Source organism: Temnothorax curvispinosus, unplaced genomic scaffold, assembly GCF_003070985.1.
Source record: "Temnothorax curvispinosus isolate PA1 unplaced genomic scaffold, ASM307098v1 QBEX01007734.1, whole genome shotgun sequence".
Taxonomy (NCBI): Eukaryota; Metazoa; Arthropoda; class Insecta; order Hymenoptera; family Formicidae; genus Temnothorax; species Temnothorax curvispinosus.
The window spans coordinates 1,494,234-1,519,242 of NW_020217514.1; the positions used below are offsets into that span (position 1 = coordinate 1,494,234).

At 35.9% G+C, this 25,009-nt stretch overlaps 1 protein-coding gene and 1 long non-coding RNA gene across 2 annotated transcripts in view; one reads left to right on the forward strand and one right to left on the reverse strand.

Annotated features, from left to right (window-relative positions):
- LOC112457380 (zwei Ig domain protein zig-8) overlaps positions 1–25,009 on the forward strand; it is a 330,320-nt gene that overhangs the window by 50,028 nt on the left and 255,283 nt on the right. Inside the window, exon 2 of the mRNA XM_025020393.1 lies at positions 14,455–14,621. Within this exon, the coding sequence (XP_024876161.1) occupies positions 14,455–14,621 (167 nt within the window). The remainder of the gene's footprint in view (positions 1–14,454; positions 14,622–25,009) is intronic.
- Positions 14,198–25,009, reverse strand: part of LOC112457382 — a 75,990-nt gene continuing 65,178 nt past the window's right edge. The window contains exon 3 of the long non-coding RNA XR_003041090.1: positions 14,198–14,230. This is a non-coding gene — a long non-coding RNA (uncharacterized LOC112457382). The remainder of the gene's footprint in view (positions 14,231–25,009) is intronic.

A 25,009-nucleotide genomic window follows, 5' to 3' on the forward strand; every position in this document is an offset into this window, starting at 1 on the left:
TGCGCGCGCGCGCGCCTTTCAACATAACAAATCATTTTTTAAATTTATAAAACAAAACCATACGTGTAGTTGCAGTCAAAAACACACATATTTCACAATTAAAATATCCGGGAAAAGACCGAATTTGACCCCGAGCAGCCCGAGGCTGCTACAAGCACGTATTTACTGCATACGAAAACGCTGTACAATTTTACATTGCTCCAGCGTGTTCTGTGTTTCGTAAATTTTACTTTGGCTTTCGAACATCCCTTCGATCACGAAAAGTATTGAAAGTATTGAACGTAGGGCGGTTTTTTATCTTAGCAAGAGATATTTAAAAAAAGAAAGAGAGAACAATATTACGAGTGAAATTGGAGTAAATTATTTAATGCTCTTAAGCGTAACGCGTTATTTGAAGCAGAGAATAATCCGCACTAGCGATCGAACCAAATTTATATCAAAATGTACTGTTAAAAATTTGACGAAGAATATAATCCACTGTATAAATGTTTCTTATATTTTGATTTTTACGTTATTTCTAAGTACGTTATTTCCATGTTCAGTTGTCTCAATTATTTCAAAAGAGATCTTTATAATTTGCTAAAATCTTTTCCATTTGCAGAGAATATTTCGATGCATAATTACTTCATTCAATAATTCAATTATTATTTCAATGCACGCTCTGATAAATTTTTACTTTTGACGAGGTAATTGCGTCGTGTAAACGTATATTTTAACAGCTGTATTTACCTGTTCGTATCTCATTAATATTTCGATAATCACCGGATGGTTTATAAAGCGAAAAAGTGGCAGATTTTGAAAAGGATTTTACATATTTTATAACAAAATGCTTGCAGCGGATTCTTAATTATTCAAATTGAACGAACGTGACGTATAATACTCCGGCAAGCAAGTTTTTAATTTGATCGAAAAATAACATCTATCATTATTAATCATCTGTAAATTAATTAATGCATGCGCAATTTCATGCACAAGGACTGGTTTTTCCCGTAATTTCTCAAATTCCTTGACGTTAATGTTTTTATATATTATGCTTTATATATATACATATATATATAATATATATATGTATTACAAGTTTCTATATCGTACATATGTGAACGAGTAAGAATATGCCACAATAATTTACAATTTTAAAATATGATATCGCATATTTTAGCAAAATTTTCATAATGGTCACATATAGTTGTCACATATAGCGCTATAAAATACGAGATACTGGTGCAAAAGAATCGTTTTTTTAGATCCATAAATGTATGTATGTACATACATATATGTATATATAGAAAAATGCGACATTCGTAACAGAAAAGTATGTAATGCTAATGCTGTATGATCGTCCATTTTTACGTCCAACACAACCATAATCTCAAAGCGACGCATTAAAAGATTTCTCTTTGCTCTCGTAACGATCTCTATTAGATTTCCCCAGGACGACTTTGTCTTTATACTCGTTTCGATCCTTGTATGCAATGCGTTATCACGACGACGCTCCGCTCCGTAGCCGCGCAAAATTACAGGAAAAAGAGATACGGAGCGAAACGCTCATTTCGTTAAAAGGCTGCGTCCGCATCTTGTGCTCTTCTTGTTCTTAATGGGTCACTCGATCCGCCTAGTAGAACGGAGCGGGGTAAGAACGGGGTAAGAACTGCTTCGCAAACCGGCCTTGTAACAAAGTGCTGCTCTCATCCGGATCGCGGCGTGCATCCCGATTTCGTGTCATCCGCGATGCAGCCCCCGAGCTTTCCGCGCCTCGGTCGACCTGGTATCGTGCTCGACACGTATCTGCGATGAGTGCTTTCCACGAAAGCTACTATGCACAAAGACTATACTCGTGTCATTTTCTCGTGCAATTAAGACTACCCGGATTATGTGATATGTATAACAGAATTTGGTATAAATTTACAAATAAATCTCTAATGTAAACGTTTTTTATTTCTAATTATCGTCCAAAAAGATAGCGCGATTATTCTATCAAAAAGATATTGATACATAAATATGAGAGAAAAACAGACTTTGAATTATTGGAATAAATTGTAGTTGAAAAAACATGAAAAAAGTATTTTTCTGTTTTTCTGCAAGATGTAACGTTTGTTACATAATCATTTAAAAATAATATTTCGTATGTCAATCTTATTTTAAGTTCGAATAAATTCCTTGTAGTAACATCAATCGTATGCTTTTTTCTCGCCGATTATTTTTTTGCCGCTGACGTATAGATGAAGTGGTGGTACGAAACTTTTCCCTGCAGCACGTTAAGATCTCCAAACGTGGAATACAAAGCCGGTACTCGCGCGAGTAATTAAAAAACTTGCCGCGCGTCGAAACAAGAGAAAGTTTGGACGGTCGAATCACCTAAATCATCAACGTTCCATGAAGGCGAACGTGAAGAATAAACCTTCTAGAAAGGCAGCATTATCTTTTATTTCAACGGTATCCTGTATCCAGTCCTTAACCATTTTTTTTTGCTGGTATCTTTCGCTATCTTTTTCGCGGCGCATGAAAAACGACCTGAAAGTCTTCGCGAATCGCATAGAGATGAATGGGTTAAGCCATCTTTCGAAGGGTAACTCCGGAACTTTCGTTCAATAAAGATTACTAAAGTTTTATTATTAACATCGTGCAATTCGGGTATCACAAAGGCGCCGTTTTACGGCCGTTGCACCGTTGCGCGCATCTTTGAGGGAACAAAAGATGTTTTTCGCACACTCATTACGAAGTTGGAGATGACTTTCTAGATTTATGAACCCGCTCCTGTTATATGGTTCGCCCATCAGCGTATTCTTCGTGAAATCATTCAAATTCTTCTGTTTGCTACTCATATTCTTAAGGAAATATACAAATTACCCTCGATTATATTGTTGATTCTCAACTTTTCTTTAATAAATTAGTTTCAAATTATAGTAATCAAATTGATTTGGAATAAGAAAAATAATAGATTTTCCTAGGATATGATGATTTGCAAGAATTTATCTATTTAAATTCGTAATGTAACAAATAACATTTTTACGACGTGCATGGGAATTTTTGGATTCTCGCTAACCGGGAAGGACGCGAAGCATTACGGTGAATAAAATCAGGCTAAGTGCTCCGATTACAAAGTCGATTTCTAGAGCGCTTCTCTCAAACTTCGGCGGAGAAGAGGCAGCTAAGCTGAGAGAGGAAGATCCAGGTCGCAGGATTGACAGATCGATGGCGAGTCTGCGAACACCGTGTTTGCTTTTCGATCTACCCTCTCTCCACTAAGCCCACGAATCGAACGGGAGAGAATTTTCCTCCTCTGGTGCACGAAGCGAGCAACGTGCTTCTCCAAAAGGTGTCGTAGCTCGGTTCCCGGAGTCACCAGAGATGAATAGTACCGCGAATACCTCTTGAGATTTTCCGAAGCGGTCAGGTGACAAGTACCGCCGTATGGGTATCCGATTAATCCCACCGATATATCCGCGGCCGCGTTTTCTCCCCGGACGCGTTCGTTCGACCGACGACGCGGACAAAGCTCGGCGACTCGCCGAGGTGCCGGCCCCGCGATTTGTCAGACCCGGATCGTTTCGCTCTCTCTCGGCGAGGCGAGGGAAAGAAACGACGTACGACGGGGTTCGCGATGTCGTCCGTAACGGTGGACGTCGTTTCGGGTTCCGCTTCGGGTTTCCCCAAGAGAAGAATGGTAGAAAGAAACGAGCGCGCTTTGTTACGAACAACGTAACATTTTGCAGATTTTCGTCGTCGTATTCTGTGTGGTTCTGTGTGCTTCCGACTTGTAGACAGTCGTGTTTATCAGCCTCGAAATTGTTATTGGAACTCGCGAAACGCGATTAAATATATATACCTAATGTTATACTGTAGATCAATTTTTTATTGAGATTTTGTTGAAAGTTTAATATGTTTTCAAACGTTTTGTATTATGCAATGTCTCTATTTTAAATTAACGTAAAATTTAGATAATTAAATAGAAATACTTTAATTGATAAAAATGACAAAATTTTGGTATCTCGAAATTTAAACAATCCGTAGAGAGATAAAAAAAGGAGATACATATTCAAAATATTACTTCTTTCTCTATAATTAATTGTAGCCATAATATGTTCTCAACTACGAGAAGAAAACATGAACGGAATATCGCATCTGGAAATCATGCTATATCAAGCATATAGTTTCCCATAATATAGCACGGTGATGATTTATCTCTCTGCACGGGCAGATTTCCTCGGTTTTTCGTCGCGTATACTAAAGCGCCTAAAATTAATTTGGTTCGCGGCTATAGCGCTTTTCCTCGCCATCGTTGTTATACGCCGCGCGCCGGGGAGCAGTTTGTAGTACCGGACAAAAAGGGTCGGACGGTTAGCCAGCGAGATTACCGGTAATCTTTATTTATAGGCGGCATATTAGAGAGTCGCGGGCGCGCTAATTTCTTTAATTACGACGAGTGTAGATCGGACGAGTCAAACGTGTAATCCGACGTTGCCAAAATCTCATCGATTATTCAACGATTATTTATAATTCCAGGGATTTAAATCTCGTTGCACTAAATAAAGAATATAAAGTCGCAAACTCGTTATCTGCATAATGCGAAATTTTACACGACGGATCGCGCGTATGATAATCTGCAATATGACCTGCGGCACATACTTTGGGTTGAACGAATATGGACAGTGTTATCACCTATATACGTTTTGTATTTTGAGACAAGGAAGCCGGCATATGATTTTTGTCCTAATAAAGTTTTCTGTTATTAGCCACAAGCGACATTATAGAAAATCGATGTGCAATACACCCCCGACATATCCGAACCCATTTATTGGAAACAGACAACGACAATGTTCACACGTGTTAACATCAAATCACCGGCCTCATTCCCAGAGGTTCTATTTCCTGCTCGGAAACAATCACGTCGCGCCGTCGTCGTAGTCATCGTTACCCCTTTCCTCCAATTCCCAGCCCCACGGTGTATCGATACCGTTGGTCCTCTTTCCCGTTTTCCATCGCGTAATAGGGAGAATCACGTGTCACCGGTCCTTACACACGCTCCATCTGTGCGCAGCTTCCGAGCCCGCACCCGGAACGGTTCACGTCAAAACCAGGGACTTATCCGCGTACATATTCCATTATACAATGGAAAAACAAGCGACGAGCTTCTGCACGTGACGTGGGAAAATAGGATTTATTAACTTCCGCGTAATCTTCTTCTCTGAAAGCGTATATCAATATGTATGAAACGCTGGCCGGCCAACCCAGTCGGACTATCGAGGAACAAGTAAAAACTTATATTGCGACAAAATATTTTCGTATCAGAAGCATTCAGAAATACTGTCGAGAATATCAAATCGATAGTTTAAGAAAAGTTTCAAACAAAACATGTCTATAATGTACACCAATCAGTTAAAAATATCAATATACCTTGTTAAAATATAGGTCTTGTATATAAATCAGTATGAAAAATATTTGCGATATTTCTTTAGTGGCAAAGTTGCCAATATTTTTAAAATGTTAAGTGAGAAATAATAATGTAGCGATCGGTGCTTCAATAATATCGCAATTTAATTGGCGCTCTTCTATACGGGGAACGCCTTCTGCCCTTAAACGCTCCATTTAATTTCGACGGGTGAATTTTTTTGCCTAGTTGGATTTATCGCAGGGAAAATAATTCGCCGAGATTATATGCCATCATCATCATCCATCATTTCTGACAGCTTTCTGGTTTGACTTTATTTCGCCGCTCCAATACGACATTTCGATTCCGCACGAGCACGCTGAATGCTTCGACGTGATATATATAGCTCCTTCCCCACTACATTTTTAAAAATTACATCCGTGCTAAAATTGCGACCGAAGGGAACACATGAATTAATTACGCGCTGGTCGATGCAGCACCGTTGTCCCATAAATGAAATGCAACGAAGACCAAATTTAATGAAATCATGCTGTATGCTAGCCAATCGATTGTTTCAATATCGATTATGTCGCTTTGTTCAATATACAGAACGCTTACATTGTATAGAACTTTGGAAGCGCATCCCTTAATAAATTTCAACCTTTGCTCACGAAAGATTTTATTGGATATCTTGCACCGCAAAGTTATTTTTAATTTTCAGCTATAAATATTTTAGTAGCTAAGCTCCAAATGGTATTATAACGAAATATAGTTGAGATTTAGCGAGTAATAATGAATCTTCTGTAATATATTTATCCCATGCTTCATTTCAATGTTTAAAAATGTGATACTAATAATAAGAATTTACTGAAAAACTACGATGATCATAAATAAATTAAAACAGGAAAACATATTTCTTTCACACATTGTCGAAATCACAAACGTGTAACGTTACAATCGTATAAACATATCAACAATAATTTTTACCGTAAATTAACAATAGCGGTATCAGTCAGCGTGATAGCAAATCGGCGAGATAGCGTTAGTTCGCGTGAAGGAAATCGGTGTAGAACGTGGGAGAAACCGCGTGTTCGCATGATCATCCCAGCCAGCCAACGCGAACGGCCAAGCTAATCGCGCGCTGCAAATGAGCTGTTTAGTTTTCCGGCCCGATTACGTGTCAGTCCCGGCGGTGATAACGTTTGTATAGATTCGCCCTTCGTACGTCCCTCCGTGCTCTGCGCCGTGAAAGCGCGGAACGGTGTGGATTCCGGGGATTTCCTGCGCGTGTCGTCGTTAAATTCAGCCGTGAAATTGCGGCGCAACCTTTAGTCTCGTTACCCAAGCTGTCAGAGACAAATCTTGCAATTTAGGTCAACGTGGTCAAAATCGGGCCGCCCTTCCACTTAAAGCCGATCTCGCCGCATCACGTTAGATATTTTATGGCGGATTATTCTTGTGGTATCGCGATCCGATTCCTTCGAATTCCTTCGATATGACGTTGGATGTACTTCATCGTATCGGTCATTTTACCTCGCAAGTTTAATCGTGAACGAGGATTCAAGATCGATATAACGCGAAGATTCAAAAATTTTCACGTGTCAGAAAATTCCATAATCTCTTTTTCAAACAGATTTTTTAAATAGATATTGTGTAGTTTTTGTTAAATTGTTATAAATAAATTTGTATTATATTACATTATAATGTAAAAAAAATACATACAATATTTTTTATAATGGTATCTATCAAAATGCAACTTTCTAAGAAAAGTGGATTTATTTAATTTATATGAAAATTAATTTAGGAAAATAAAGATAATTATGGAAAGTGAATTCAAACATTGACAATATCTGATACATTTAATCTGTTGTGCTTGAAACAAAGAGTATCAGGAAAAACGTACAGAAAGAAATGTTCGATAAAGGTATTCCAACACGAAGATACATGCTACTTTCGTATCGATCACATTCGGAGTCTGGTACACGTAACTGCACTTTCCGCGCAAGAACCGTTTTGCTATTTTACCAGGTACTTCAATCAAATTTACAAATATCGACGTGACAACATCCCCCAAAGCTCTAATAAACACTTTCGTGCCAGTGATATTGCCGGTGAAAATCCGGACAAATCGAAGCTTGATTTGTCCGCCTCTCTTTTCGCTCGTATTGGCCCGTCGACGATTCTCGAATTGCGCGTAGCGTAATGGAAATCCGATTAACTCTCACACAATTATTCCTCTCAATGCAATTATAACCGATTCTCGTTTTACTATCTGCGATACGATGAGGTGTATTCTTCGAATCCGCGATATTTATATACCCATTTACTTCAGAAATTTCGCCACGAAATTTCGTGCTGTAATTTTATACGATATCATTTTGATACCAGTGACATAATGATGTGAGCTATAATGAAATAAATCGTAGTTAATCGATAACGTCATATCATAAAAATATGCGTATAACAGAAACGGGTTAATTACTACATTGCAAGATAAATTGCAAGAATAATCTAAAAAAAACCTAGAAGGTTGTACATATGTATGTTAAATGCAAGAAGCATAAAATAATGAAATGCGAAATATGTAGAGCATATGAACTTATGCGTGATATTATAATAAAGAGAAAATAGTTCGAAAGCAAATATCGTATAATGCCATACCGGGAATTTTATTTAAAAATAAAATTACGATATAGAGAATCGTGGAATTAAAAAAAGTAAATTTTTTCTCACAAACACCGCTGCACTTAAGCGTTAAAGTCGTTCTCGACTTCCGAGATTGAACTGCGCTCGATCACTCGGAGAAATCCCTCGCAACCCTGCTCTGAAATCAGCGGAGCCTGATTTATGCGTCTTCCCACGTGTCTCACAAATTTCCCGGCAACCTTCGAATTTCCTGCTGCGGCCACGTATTCCAACGAAACCGGGTTGGCCTCGTCCACGCCCGAACATACGTCGGCGGGTCGTTTCGGCCAACGTCATCGCGGTTAAAGATCGAATTGGCAGTTTCGGACTCGTCATGCTTTACGGAGGATAGGCGGCCGATTTCGAACGTGCGCTGAAAATTTATGATTTCAACGAAAATACATTCTGCCGACGTTTTCCGAGCCGGGTCAGTTCCGGATTAAAACTTTCCCGTGACCATACGAAGCGCCGAGCGTTAATTCAGATTGAAACTAATTTTTGAATTAAAAGGAAGTTTCTGAAAGTTGATCCCACAGTTATGTAACTAGGGTCGATTATGCAGAATGTTCCAGGTTAGAGAGAATAATCAGTATTCTTTCGCGACGCGAACGAATACCTTAAATCCACAACGTTTCTCATTTTCTGTTTCCAAGTCACAAATATTGGATGTTCTCGTCTTTCAGAATTTTGATATTCTTTAAAAAACTTGTAGTCGATTTTCTTGTTATGACAATTTAACGGAACGTGTTTATTTATGACAAATTCTTAATTTTTAACCTTAGATATTTCAATAATTAAATATTGAGTTAAATTTGTATTAAGTGTAAACTTCTTGTTCAGAAAAATACATACAAGTTACTGTATATTTATTTCTATAAAAAAAGAAGAGCTTAAAATTGAGGGGTGATCGAATAAAATGCAGGTATATTATGTGTATAAAATTTATACGCATTGGTTTCTGTAGGCGAATCCCCCATAATCAAAAAATATCCTGATATATCTTAATAAATATATCTAACAATAAGTGCCAAATAGCAGCGTAATTACCAAATTATAGCACCTGGCAAACAAAATGTTTGTGGAACGTTCGCGATCGCGCATCCATCAAATCATCGATTCACCGAGATTTTAGCAAGCCGTTGCTGGTAACTGCAGCCGCGATCCTTTCAACCCGCCATATGTCACGTACATCGAACGCCTCGCTTCGGCGCTTTCGAAGCGTAATCCCCGGAGTATATAGCTCGTCCGAACGAGTCAATTTTTGCGACAAAAGTCCGGTCGAACAACACACCGCCTCACCCAGTGGAATGTAACCCTTACAGTGGCCCAAATTACTCTTTTCGGGAACAAAAACTACATATTTTCACTATTCGTGGCACGTTGAATTCAACCCGACCGAAAAAAACCTAGATATTGTTGGCCAAACTCGGTAGGTCTGGTTGTAATTTAGATATTGCAATTTAGATCACGCAATACGAAATATAATAACATCACATAATTAATCCCTCAAATATATTGCAATATATATAGTTTATTACCACAGCCAATATTGGACTCTGCGTCAGTAAAGTGCAACTATAAGCATAAGCTACTTTTCCAATAAATGGTATACCTAAACTAATACACATATAGTGGCTTCGACTAGGCTTTATAACTATGTATATAAAGTGTCATCTGACTGATTGATATAATTCCATTCGCAATTAGTTCTTCAAATAAAACGTGATGATGTTAAAATTACAAGACTACATAAAGGAAGATAAGAGTACACTTGAACGATTTTTAATTATTGTCATGAATCACTTTACATGGATGTGTATCGCAATTTACTGCTCCGATGGCAGCTGCTATACATTGTCACGTCGTAAGCTGCAGAATCGCTATATACGTGCACCAGCTTCTTCATCTAATCCTCTTTGAACGGCACTATACGAAACGAGACAAAAACCCTCGGTTCTTTGTTCCGGCACGTTGTTCTCGCACAACGAGCGGGAGTTACAACGTTGTAACCGCAGGACACGCCAGGTGCACCTACACGTACGCGGGCAGTACTACCGTGCATCCGCTTCACGGGTCGTAGGTCATAACTTTGCGAGCGAGGCATCGCATCGCGTACTACAACATTCGCATAGTGCCCGGTATCCGTGCGCGACGATTTTTGGTCCCGATGTTTTATCGACAGGCCCGTCCGTTATTTATTATTCCCCCGTTATTGATCAACGCGAATCACCGTGGCACCCTTGTAAAACTCGGTCGCGGAATATGGAAACGCTCGTCGCGACGATGACAAATTATTTCGGTACAAAACGTTGCGCTTTACCGTCAACTGCACCGGCTTAATCAAGATATACAACAACGAGCGACAGAATCGCAGAATTTGTAAAAATTTCCTGTAATATTAATAAGAGTTATTCTATCGTTGCATTATCACTTACAAGTAATAATGACGGAATCCTCAGAAATGTATTTGTAGTTGAAACGAAATTAACAAAGTTTTATAAAGTTCGTGACATATCGAACATATATATATGATGCATTTAACCGATGCAATTGTAAAGATCGATCTCCGATAATGTAATATCGATATTTTGAATATTGTCCATTATCGGAGCGCATTCTGTTATTTGACATCTTGGATAATATCATTGTCTTTCTCAGTAACATGAGCAATATCACTTGGCTTTCAATAATAATCTGAAGTCTTGCAACGTTTACACAAACGGGAATGGGGAATGAGAATTTTCCCCGTTATGGAAAATTCTCGTTTCCTATCGATCTACTTCCGGAACTGCTTCCTGCTCGTGACCTTTCGCATTCGATTACGACTGAATAGTAACACGCCCGTATCGATGTTTCGTTCGCGAACCGTTCCGATACGTGGGTCTCAAAGTACGATGCTTTTGTTATCGCACTGCGAAAGCGCAAACGACAGTCAATCGGTTTTTGATGAAATACAATTCGTGTTAACTTGATACGAATTACGCTGGCACACCTAAAGAGAAATCACGCTGACGCTTGCATGCGCATCTTTGCGAGCACTGGACCGTTACTCGTACCTATCGATTGCCTATGCTCTCTCTGTTATTAAATGGATCGGGACGTCGAAGCAAATTGATTCATTTGTCGTTAATAACATAGGAGGAAAGGAAAAAAAATAATAATGTGTCACAACTGATATATCGACGCTTCTGATTTTTTTCCATTATATAAAATATAAATGTATGTATGAGAACATACTATCTAAATTTAAATGGTATCTGTGATTGAATATTAAAAATTGATCAAAATTTCTTATTATGTCCCGAATAAATAATTTAAAAAATGTACTGTAGATGAAATGCACTATAAATCCTCCGAAAAAATTTACATTCTAAAATTAAGAAAATTTTGAGTACTGATTATAAAAGGTAACAATAAAAAATATCGTGACTTATTGTTTTATCATGAATTAGATAGCAATTATTTACTTGTCTCATTATGTCATTTTCAAATAATGCACTAAATATAATAATTTTAGAAGTATAATTTATAACCTCAAATATTAAAATAGAGGTAATTCCGAATAATTGTGACTGCATTACAATTAATCGTCTACGGATACAAAATATAGGTAAATCTAAGTCCTCTTTACATTGTCCTAACTGTTTAACTGAGAAGAAGCTTTTCTCCGCTGCTACGTATGAATTCTTGGAATACAAATGTTGCCTGGAACCACTTATGTAAAGAGTACTAATATCCAACGAGGTCAAAAGCCTCAGCATTCATATCCCGGCCTAGACAGTTCTTCATAAATAAACTACAACTTGCATTATACGAATGTAGCTTGCAAATATACATATAGCGTTTGATGCAATTCTTATTTTTTCTCTTTTATATAAATCCTCGTAATAAGATTAATGTGTTTCCCGTTTGTACGCTTACTAATTCGATATTAACCTTGTTTAAAAGAAAATATCCATATTTTTCAAACTGCATCCTAATATAAAGATGTCCTCTAAATTTTAATATGAGGAATAAAACGTGTAATATAAATAAATTGTTTTCTTACTTAAACGAGAGATTGATTAACATTATGTTTATAAGAAAAAAAAATAGTTTATATGATTTCTCTATTACAATTGTGACTACTTTTCTCTACTACATTGAAGTGCTATAATTTAGAACTTTATTTTAAGCATTATTAAAATTATTCTAAGGAATAATATGAGAATTCAAATCGACAGGAAAATCGACTTGTTTCAACAACTTTACGCACAAAATTCAAATCTTATTCAAATGTTCAGCTAGCATGGGTTAACTGTTGAAGTTCACATAGTCCCGTAAAAAGAAACGAAATATTATGCAATTTCTGAATATATTTTTTGGCTTCTGCATATACCCATTTATACAGCCAAAAGCACATAAAAAGTATAAAATAACTTTTAATATTCCCAGAGATACTTCAAACTTCAGAATCTTCATATTTTCATTATGTTATGTTCGTGTTAACGTATATAGCGATGCGGTAGCATTGCTGCAGGTTAATTTTTTATTAAATATTTCATCTAAAACAGTTTTTTGAAAGCAAATAAAAGTGGGTTATCAGTTTCAAAAATACATATGTTTGCTGTCATGTTCTGTATATACATATATTTGAATTGCAATATAAATTTGAAACTTTATTACGATATAAAAAAATCAAAATCAAAGAAAATTTCTCTTTCACAAAATTTATTAAAAAATATTAATATAATATTAAAGCACGTTCTCGCGTGATTATGATGTAACGAGTATTATGAAAGCAACAAAAAGATAATTACTAAAATCTTAAATGCCCAATTTTTCGTAGCATTTTGAGTATTTGTTAAGTAAATAATGACCTTTTGGGCCTTCCTCATTCAAAAGGGAAAGAAGGGCCAGAGAAAACCTTTCAGATGTGTAAAGTCGCGCGTTTTCAGTTCAAACTTCATAAGGAAGATTACATGAAGTATCGAAAAGTCGCTTTGCATATATGCAAAGCTGCGCACTTAAGGGTTAAATGGATACCTTCGCGGAACTTCCGACATCGCCATTATGGCCACTGTGAATATCGACGGTAATTAGCGAGCAATCTAACGCTAATATCGGCGAAATGACCGTCGTCGGTGTGCGCAAACACGACGTAACGTTACGTTCGCAAAACATACTCTGTCTGAACGGATCCATGCGCAAAACAACCTAACGGATAAAGGGCTAGATCATGCAAGCTCGCCCATTCCAGCCCTCCTCTATCCGCATGCTGCAGATTAATCTATGATCTATGTCTTAGCTGCAGATCAAATACAAACTTACGAGCTTATCTAGTTCAGCCGCTAACAATCGATAACTATAAGTAGACGCTGGCGGCATCCGTCGAAACCTATACCATTTGCCTCGATAACGTCAACACTAACGTTACAATGCATGCGTTACAATGCGCATGCATATACATATATGTTATGATGCATTGTCTGATATGCATCTGCCGCGCCGCGATTCTGACAATAAGATAAAGTCCTCTTATAAAGTCGTTTCAATAATAACAAAAACAAGTTTCATAGTATGTACCTATGAGAACCGTTACGATTTTGTATGTAAAAAGAATTGGCAATTTTTGAATGTAAAAAGTGGCATTTTGTATGTAAGAAGAATTGGCATGACAAAAGAAGTGACATTTAGAAGTGGTTCCTAAATATATATTAACACTGCTGCAAATACTTAGGAACATTGTTTAACTTATGTTCTGCTCGATACACAATTACACACAAGGTGTACTATGAAAGTACATTATTTCCGCTACATTAGACGATATGGTTCGCAGATTTAATAATTTCGATGGAGATTTGTATAAGAGTGATATAATTCGCGTTTGATTAAATATACTCTGAATTGTGAAATTTATAAATTTACTTTATATGTCACACAATAACGCAACGTATAAGATAAGTACTACAACATGGTCGTAGTCTCAGAATGCATTTAGCTAAAAACTGTAGCGCTCTAATTAAACTCTAGTGCTTTAATTTACAGAAACAAAATGTTATATATATTCTACGTAAGAGCAAGTTATTGGGTCACTACATTCATAATTAAATTGCGTAGCAAGAATATGTATCTTTAATTTTATAAATTATCGTAACTCACCAAGCTGCATCTCTTTTGCCGCAAATAGCTTCTGATCTGAAAGCAAAAATGATTCTTATTATTTCAGTGTCCGAAACATTAGAAATAAGAATATGAATATACGAGAAAAGACAAGTTGCGCAATTATTTCCCGTTTAATCGCAATTCCTAGCAAAATGTTTAAAGCTTTATTCAGCTTAAAACCGCTTAACGAGTTTCACGATTCAGTTGTGGACATGCTAATTTTTGACGCTGACATTTCTGTGTTATGTGTCACGCAGGTACGTTCACTCGCGATCAGAGAGTTTTGAGCAGTAGTCTTGTTCAGGGGAGTCGCAACGTCAGCGGCGTGCCGGCTTTCGAAACGAATGTGCCACGGAATGTCACTACCGCAGTCGGTCAGACCGCCTTTCTTCACTGCAGAGTTCATCAGCTGGGCGACAAGGAGGTGAGTGACAACATAATTCCAGCATTTTGCGACCCCCTCCCCTTCTTGAGGCAACTCGCTAATTACGCTAACAAATCCGCGTCCGACAGCATTATGACGAAAGCTTTGTTCGCGCATATAATCTTCAACTTATAACTCAAATATAATATAAACCGAAGACCATAAACGTTCACATAAAAAAATATCAGCTCCACTTGCTAGAATTTGCTTACAGATTTTTCAAGTAAATTAATATATATTTAATTTCAAAACGCTCGTATAACTCAACGTGATTTGTGGTGAATGCTACAAATTGCTACAAATTAATTGTCGTGACGTAAAAGGAACCAAGCGACATTATTAACTATTCCGTGTCAGAGCAGTAAATGTCAAACCCAGTATTAATCACTTTATTGGATAGATTAAGATTTTTCATTATAATTCTCATGTAAAAAAGATATTTCTCTATTTTGAGAGTTAAATTGCTACGCTTATTGAGTTCACTAAGAGTACAAATATTTATTGAGATGTGGAATATCTGAGAGATGTGGAGATGTGCAAAATTAAAAAACTTATTTGATCTCGAGAGTTTACTTTCTAGATCGCGTTTCTTAAATGGAGCATAAATATTAGGGGAAAAAAAGAACTTTGCAATATTCTCGTCACATCAAAGGTAGAGCGGAGGTTGCTGTTGCGGTTACGGTTGCTTCATCGTTTTTCAAAATCCTCAATCTCGGGCATACCTCCATGTCAAGGCTATATAGATCCGAGTAGAGCTACCTGCTGGGTTAACATTACCGCAAGGCTGGCCTGCGGTTTCTGGTTAGGTCGTTGATAGAATATGCATGACGCCTGTTTGAAGAGTTAAACCGGCTCAAAGGCGGATAAAGGGCGATTATTATCTTTTCGGATTTTTGACTGAGACTGCGGATTTGATTGACACTTAATTAAAATTGAAAAATTTGTCATGCGCTTTATCGAATATTATCTTTGTGCTTGCGCTCGTGGTCTATTAAGCGAGTCTATTATGCCGTTGAATTACTCGCGTGTACACAACAACGGTTGAATTTATAAACTTTTAGTAAAAGAAATACGGTACGGTTTATTCTAAAATAGCAAACTAATAGAGTACATTGTGCATCGATTGTATGAATTTTAGCATATAGGATAAAAGGAGCTATTTAAGTCACTTAAAGAAAAAAATCAAGACATCTAAAAATCTCGGAAGCTATAGGAGAGGGCTTTTGGGGGAGGAGAGCGATTGAAACAGGTAGAAACATTGAGAGAGAATCGACTTTAATAATAAAAATTAATAAATCAATGCAGAATATAATTAAAGACCATAACTCAAAAAAGGTCCCTCCCTACTCTAATTCTCCTATGCACCTTATCAAGATTTAATATTTAATCAAATCGCTCAATCTTCTAGTTACCGAGAGCAGGAGTTCCCGCAACATGCGAAGATTTGATATTTTGTGAAGTTTCAGCCAATGTCTAGTTCGCTGAGCATATATATAGCTATACACGTCTGGGAATATATCGACATTACCTGCATAACAAGACTCGATATTGCATAATTCGATAAATACCAATAATGGGTATGCGCGCAAAGTTTCCTAAAGTTTCGAGGAATATTGCATTAAATATCACGAGCTTAAAATAAAAAAAAATGTCCGGAAAAAACACTAATCAACTGATCATGACTCATCATAACGATTGCAATCATGTAATTATTGTATCTCTCCTAGAACTTCGCTTTGATTCGAGGATACTTTTTCTCTTTTATTGCTGAACTGTTGCAAAATATCTTACTTAATCATGGGAAGGAGCAGCTGGTCTGATTACTCGTTAACGATGCAATTATTTCCCGGTCAATAACGTGAGTTCCAGTTATTTCCGGAAAGAGAGGCGGAGACGAGAGATGTTCGATCACGCATCACCGATAACTTGCAAACGCCATGACCGTATTTTCATTTCGATAATTACTATAGCTAACTGCGATCGAGCAGCGATGAGCTTCGCGCGAGTCACGCACAGAATTACACCGAGGTTGTTAAAATTTAATACGTACATTTTCCATTTATGTCGCTGTTTAATATAAATCGCTGCGAAAATATATTGATTAAGAATTCTTCTCGATCTAACGATGCTTCAGCCGAAGAAGTACTATTTTTCTAAACAAAAGCACTATATGAACCATTATGAGAGATACGGGAATGGCATTATTACATTTCGCTGCACTGGTGCACCGAGAAGTATTATGCGTCGGAATCACAGCTGCTGCTTTTTCGAGAGAGAGACTGCTACTCTACGAGCGCAAAGCATCAGACAAATAATTTGCTGCTCGCGCGGGCTTTTCGTTTTATTACCAGACACACGGCGTTCCTCTCTTAGTAGAGAGGAACAATTGTGTACGGATTACGGATCTAACAGAAATCAACTATGAAAATTCGCGCGGTTCCTCGATGTTGATTCGAACCAATTTGAAAGGAAAGGCAAACAAGAAAGGGTTTTGTCCTCTCCACGCAACGCAAAAAGACATTCAAATGCTCTTCTCGTAATGGCGGTTAGATTATAATAAATTATACGAGAAAATTGCAATTTGCTTTTTGCGACTGGATCTCTTATCATATGTCATCTTGGTGCGTACAAATGCGCCAACGGATAATTACTTTAATGTCGTATTAAATGTGACCTATCAGGAAACTTGCAATAATCTTTTTTTTTTATGATATAAGAATCAATAATTGAAAATAAAATAAAAAATAAAGATTAAAGTTTTTCGCCATGTAATAAAATATATCAAAAGAAGAAAATTTTTATTATATAAAATAGAGATGTGTTTAATATGCAATATCTTCTAAAAATAATGCATAAATGTAAATTCTGTTATCCATTTTCCTACTAGTCCAAAATAGATCTTACGAATGTATAATTTGTACGACGCAAGACTTCTCCGTAAAGGAGGTTGAGGAATAAAATTAAAACAGCGCCGCGGTTCGCGCATTGAGCTTGAGAAAGTCAACGGTTTGACTTGCAGAAAGTTGGCAGCGTGTATGGAGTTATCGCGAGGCAAATGTTTAGAGTTGACGAAGCTAACCGAGACATTTGCGTTGGTCTTTTTCCCGACTTAGCAAAACTGTTTACAACATATCCTAGGGCTAGGCTATAAACTCGCATTGCAGTTTTCCTTTTTCAACATTAAAATGTGTTGTTTATATAATACACATTTGACACACATACTTAGAATATTTATTAAACACGCTATCATATCTTACAAAAAGGACACAGAAGAACCGACTGTTTATTAGAAAATCAACACGTTAAAAATGTTTAACGTTATTTAAACAGCAATATCATTACATTAAGGTTAAATGTTTAAGGATTTTTTTTCATTATGATATCAAAATTAAACGCTCAAGGAAAATTTTAAACAGCTAAAGTTGAAGAAGCTACGTTAAAACGCAAAGAAGAAAAAATATTCATTACACGCGCATGATTCTCCTCTGCTTTTAATCTTCTGTTTTAATTATTAGCTGATCCGTACAAAAATTATAAAATCTGCAGCATATAAAAATTACTTTGAACCTAATTATATCTCGTTTATTATTTTCACTTTTGTAAATGTGATTCATATTTTTTAAACTGTAAACGGATGTGATTGTAATTTAGTTGTATTGATGTATGGCGAGATAATACATGGAGTAAGAGCACCACAATGTCTCCGGTGTTATAATCGAAGTTGTAATCGTTCTCACCCGGCTCTACTGACGTTTCCGGTGCATTTCGAAAGTTTGCGAGTGGTATTTAGGTTGACACATTACGTCTGTGTTTCAATACAACTCGAAATCGAGATATTAACTATGTTTGCACACGCACCAAGAGCAACTTGATACCACTATATACGGTTTATACGAGGTGCCCAACCGTAAAATGGGAACGCAACATTTGCATTGCTAATACCGTGCGTGGCATTACATAACGTGTCTGTTGACTCGGAACAATGTTCCAAAAGGAAAAGTCAACATGTTCTTCATCGTATATAGCGTTTTTAATCGTATATCTGTAGATATATATACTTTTAGTTACAAGAAAGTTAAGCTAAAATAAATATCTATTTTAAAACTGAATTTCGCTAATCTCCAATCAAAACTTATGAAACAAATATTTATTTACCAAGAACTTTTGTTGGCTTGAGCTCAAAACAATCTCCAACAAATTCCTCTCAATCTTGTTCACTTTATAATCTGCTGTAAAAATATTTTCCGATAGTGATATCCTGATGTTCATGTGAATCAAGTATTTACTCGATAATTGTTTCAGTTGGAGAACTTTCATGTTAATCTCTTTATTTTTTCTCAAGAGAGAGAAAGTCTCTAAAAGTCTTCGGAATTTATATTATATAATCCAATCGTGTAAAAGACCCTTTTACCCGAATCGATTTATTCGAGGGAAGATGAATTCGAATGAATCTATCGGATTCTGCTTCGGAATTCCGTACGATGAAGTTATTTCGGCAAGACATCACTATATCTGGAACGGCGGAAAAAAGCGCGGCTCGGTAATTCGATCGAAGATAAGTCTGAGGCTCTTCTCCCAGCTTGAATAAGTATCGCGCCAAGGAGCGGAAGTGTCGTTTATCCCTGTTTTCTAGCCCCAATCCTGCCGAAGATTTACGCGCGATCTTGCGAACAAGAAGGGAAGACTGGATTCCGATGTGAGTGATCAGCGCTGTTACGCGGCTTTGTTTGAATAGCAAAGCGACACTGCCGCATCCAATGGATCTCTGTCGAAATCAGGAAATTTCCGAAAGCGAACACGATACCGATAGCCTTATCTCTTCTTACGTTCTTGCAAACGAGGATCTAATACGTTTTTGATAGTCCATTAAGGGCGCTAAATTTTCCCCGCTCGGAAATTTCGTTACTTTGGATCACACGATGATCCTGGCCATTTCGCGGCTTCGTTAGTAAGCTCGATACGTGGAGTATCGAAAGTGTCCCAAACTATTTTTGTCGGTAATGAAATGATAACGCTAGTCTTCTAAAATGTTTTAAAACTGTATCGAGGATCACTAACAATAAGTAGTACAGTGCATAAACGATTGAACTATATGCAATGAAATATGAACATTAATCAATCTTTTGTATTCTTCATCGTTAGGCAATTTCCCAAAATATTCACATTTTTACATTTTTTAAATAGATAATAGATTAAAAATATTTGTATCCTAGTTATTTCAAAAAACAAATAAGTTTAAAATAGTGAAATCGAAGAAAAGAGATATTGTTAAAAAAAATACGTTAAAAAATACGTTAGAAAAATAAAGAAAATTTTTAAACAGAAATATGTTCAACATTGTTGCTCCTAAAATCCATGTTGCCTCAAAATAAAATATTTGCTCTGCTAAAAGGCAAAAGATCCGATTTATAAAAGCTATCGCATCAATTTAAATATAAAAGATTACAATATTACCGAAACGCGAGTATCGATCAGTTTTATTTCGAATTCTGTCACGTTACGTTTAAGCACATTAAAATCGCAATAATCTTATTGTGTTTCTATTTAATAGCGTTGGTATACTCGGCGGATCCATTTAAACCTCCCTGCTGGGCTGTTACTGAACAAACTAATTTTGTAGAGTATAACGAGCGCAATGCGATTGTTACATGTATCGTCGCACAAACATGCAAGAAGCAAATGTGCATTGTCATACGCATTGCGATGGGAGAAAGTGCGCAATGAAATTAATGATATCACCATGATTATTTTCATTATTTTGATCTATCGATATTTCATTCTTTATCTTTTATCGAGCAAATAAACTGAAACGATGAGAAAACAGTTAACAAAATAACATATAGATAATATTTTAAATTACAAAAGTTGTTTAAATATTTTAATAAATTAAATCTGTAAAAAATTAATAATCTCTATAATAAATCTAAAATTTATCAGTGCGTAAGAGCATTCTAAAGATTAAAAAACACGATATATTAAACAGTGCATTCCTGCCAATTATAAGAGCTTCTTGCGGCTATATTTATTATTTACGTCGATGAATTGATAGTTAACAGAAAAATTTATATAGAATTATATAGAATAAAAGCTATACCCACGTCCTTTGATTTAGTTATCTAATAATAATTGCACGCAAAACTTTCCCTGTCTAGCCAATTTAGCTATGACATGCCCTCCTTAAAGCATTGACGGTACTAATAGCATGCAATTTGAAATTGATCCCTTAGGGGTGGATCGATGAAATTAATTCGAAATTCCCGATCAGACGGCGATAATCGCGATTCGATCACGTGCGGGTTATGGTTAGAGAATAAATTAAATCTCGATATGAAAAAGGGACCACGCGAAAACTGCTGCGTTTAATCCGAACAATTGCTTTTCCGATATCAAACATTTCGCATACTGCCGTTCGTATCCCGACTTCGTACCCTTTTCGCGTTGCCGATGCGGTAACGCCTCTCCTATCATTTCTCTCTCTCTCTCTCTCTCTCTCTCTCTCTCTCTCTCTCTCTCTCTCTTTTATTTATTTGTTTCCATCCCTTTTATGGCATAACGATTGGTGGAACACGGCGATCCGATAAAATTGCAAAACAACTTTGGGCGATTACGCAGATTTCACGTTCCGCAGCAAAGCTATATGCGTAAAAAGATTGCACCAAACCCCAGCAGTACTTTAATTGCCTATATAGTTTGACTGTGATTTAAGGATTCTTATTTTACGTTTTCAGATGTTTTGCCGTATTACTGTTTCTGCTATAACAATAATTATAACATAACAATAATAATATTATATCATCAATTATTCAAATAATAATGGCATGCTATGTGTCCGAATTATTAAATGATAAATTGCGCTGAAAAACAGAATATTATTGTAAATATGAGTATTAAAAATGATATAAATGGATAGCTGCGATCATTCAAAGAAAAAATAATTCTGATATCCAGATTTATTTTATCAATTATATACATGTATGCATAATAAGGCACGTTCCAGAAAAAGCGATCAATATCAAGGATGAAATCGGAATCATATTTATCTGTTTCGTTCTGACATCCTCCGTCATGATTCTTTATTTCTGCAAGATGTCTTCGGAAACCTCTTCTCTAGTAGTACATATAAATCTTGTTACTTGAGAGGAATTGGACGTTACAAATCGCCTCGTTTTTCAACTACAATAAGCATTGCGAAGGTGCATGCACTCGTCCAAACATAAGAAGCATTGGGTAGAACGAGATAACGGCGAATTATATTTAAATATGACAGACAGAGATACATATAAATATTATATTATATTATATTTATATATAAATCGCGGAAATTTTTGTCATCGTATCGCTTTTGTCGATCGTGCGATATTTTACACGCTTGCTTGATTTAAGAAATTGCATAAATACAGAGCATTCTTTTCGTAAAGCTTACATATAAAACTTGAGTGAAAAATTATAATATAAATATAAAGAAATTATAATTTTATACAAAATTTTATATAGAAAATTTTATATTGTAACATGTTAATATTAAATTTTAAATAAAAATAGCAAGTTATTGGATTTTTAAGCTATTAATATCTATACAGAAATATTTTATAGACTATAGATTATTCAATAAATAATTCATATTTATTTGTAAAAATTTAGAGTGTTATTACATTACGGAATTATTTAACATCAAAATTCATATACTTCCAGAATTTAAACTTTAAATAGATGAATAACGAAGTAGATTATTTCTTATTATTTCTTATTTCTTATTTTTTAATTTATTCTAACATAAACTGGACTTCTAAATTTCAATTCAAATTATGTTTTTATATACAAAATTCATGATGCAAACTTATAAATAGCGAGAGAAGGTGAATAGTAACATATATTATGTATTTATTAGAGAGTATCTTGCTAAAGTTTGATGCGTAAACCTTATGCAGTCTGTATAAGGGCACCCGCCCGCGGCGAAAATGTTCGTTGCAAGCCATACGATTCTGTCGCCTTGTGCAGGAATAATTCATCTTGAGGTAACATGGCGCACGCGGGTTCGCACCACTGATACACGTCTCTCTATACCGCTACTTTCTGTATGCGCATCCGGGTGCAGGTAATATGTGGGTCAAATTAACAATATGCATAGTGCGCACATGAAGAACCAAGGGGAAGAAATAGAAAGAGAAAGAAAGGAAGGCAGAGAGAGTGAGAGAGAGGAAGGTAGGTAGAGGAAGAGATTATTAACGTTACACGATGAAAATAAGAGATGTCTTTTAAATCTTACTTCGCGCAAGTGCTAATTACGTCGTCGTGCAGAAAGCCCTTTGTAAATTACGCTTTGAATAATCTCTCAAATGGAAACCATCACTATTATAAAGACCGTATAACTAAAAAGTAAAGTTGTATTTTAATTTTGCATTCTAAAAGTGCCTTTGAACATGTAACTAACTCTTAAAAAATCCAAGCATGAAAATCAAGTAATTTCACTTGTGATTTCATAACTGAAATATATATTTATTGATTAGCGAAAGAATGGATAAAAAAGAAGCTATATTTATTTATTTAAATGTTGTGTCATATTAGTTAAGATAGAAGTAAATAACGTAATTAAAGTTAATTATATCACGGAAAAAAGGGCTTAGCTATTGTAGCAAATCTAGTCGTAAAATATCTATGGGTAACTAACATTTTTTTGCAATGAGAGTTATAATTTAGCAATAGTAGCAAAATCTTTTTTGCAATTATTACTATAACAATAAGTAAAAGGTTCAGGAAAACTTTAACAAAGGGTTTTGCTATTATTGCAAAATTATAGCTCTTGCTGCAAAAAATGTTAATTATTATCCATTTTACGACTAGATTTGCTATAATAGCTAATCTTTTTTTTTCTGTGATGGAAAATATGTAATAATTAATAATAAATTTAAATAATACTTATTTAAGTATTACCAATACTTTCTTGAATATATGAATCAGATTACTTTGATGTATCTGAGAGAATTTTATGATACCTTATTATGTTTTAATTTTTAATATTTTGCTTTAGTGCATAAGACATAGTTTTCAAGTGCTAGTTAAGAAATACAATTTTAAATTTAATTGTTGTGAAGTACTTGACATTTTCACATAAAAATGATGAATGACCGAGAAGAAAATTACTGACATTTACCGCAAGAAAAAGTATGTTGCGAATAGCACGACGAGCTATTCACTCACCGAATTAGATTTCAAAATTAATCAACCGCATGTATTATCTGCCCGAGATAGAGACACAGGGATAGATGAGGCGCGAGAGTACCGAGATGACGTCGAGAGTTACGACGAACCGAGGGACTGTTTGCCAAATTTATCTGACGTTGCCCCGACCTTCTACCTTCCTAAAGCTGGTAAACCTCGGTTCCGCCTCGACGAATTTACGAGATATGGAACAACGCGGATTTGTTTATCGCATCATGGATTCCTGTCGGTATAGGGCAATCCGTAGAGCGTCTCTCAACTAACACGCCAATCCTTCCACTTGCCTCGGGCGTACATACCGCAATTTGTATATATCATATGGAACAAACAAGAGATCAATTCACCACTGAATGGGCTATCGAGAGACACGCGCTCGTCAGTCAGCCACGTCGATGGCGATTCTTGGAAAAAGGATATGCCGTTTTTTTCCCCCGCAGGACATCGGAGATGTCTATACTGACTAAAGTACGGCTTACGAGTCGCTCAACCAACAAAGCAACTTATCAACCTCTCTGTCCAATCGATATAAAATGTTTTACCAGAATTTCGCGAAGTTTAATCCTTTTCGTTCTCACATTGGAAGATATAAGCAGTTAAGGTTGTGCGACGTAGAGCATGACAACAAATATTTCACTCGTGCAGCTATTTGCAGTAAATAAAAAATGTAATTTCTGGTATTATAATTGACAGAATAAATAGATATATTTGTGGAAATTGTATGTAGAGAAAGTAAGATATCTCATGTGGCATACAATGAAATCGAAACATGACTTTGTTATCCATTTAAATCTTTACTCTGAAACTCAATTCAGCTATAAATAATTCAATTTGTGTATTAAATAACTTCGTAATATTCATTCTTTTATTAAACTTATTGTTAGACGGAAAAAATAAATATTTCTTGTCATAAAAAAAAAACTTTTTTAATGATGTTAAAATCTGCACATTCGTCTCTCTTTTACTAGAAAAAGAAGTACTGTCATTATACAGAAAGCACGATCGTGCAAGAGCACGAGAGTCCGAAAAGATCACGCATACTCGTGGCCTTCTTCACATACATGTACATATACATATACATAAAAAAAATAGAACAAATATTTTGCTGCAAAGCATTTCGCTCTTATCGTTTCCAGCACGAGGCTCTTTTTGCTCCCTAATGAAAAGAGCAA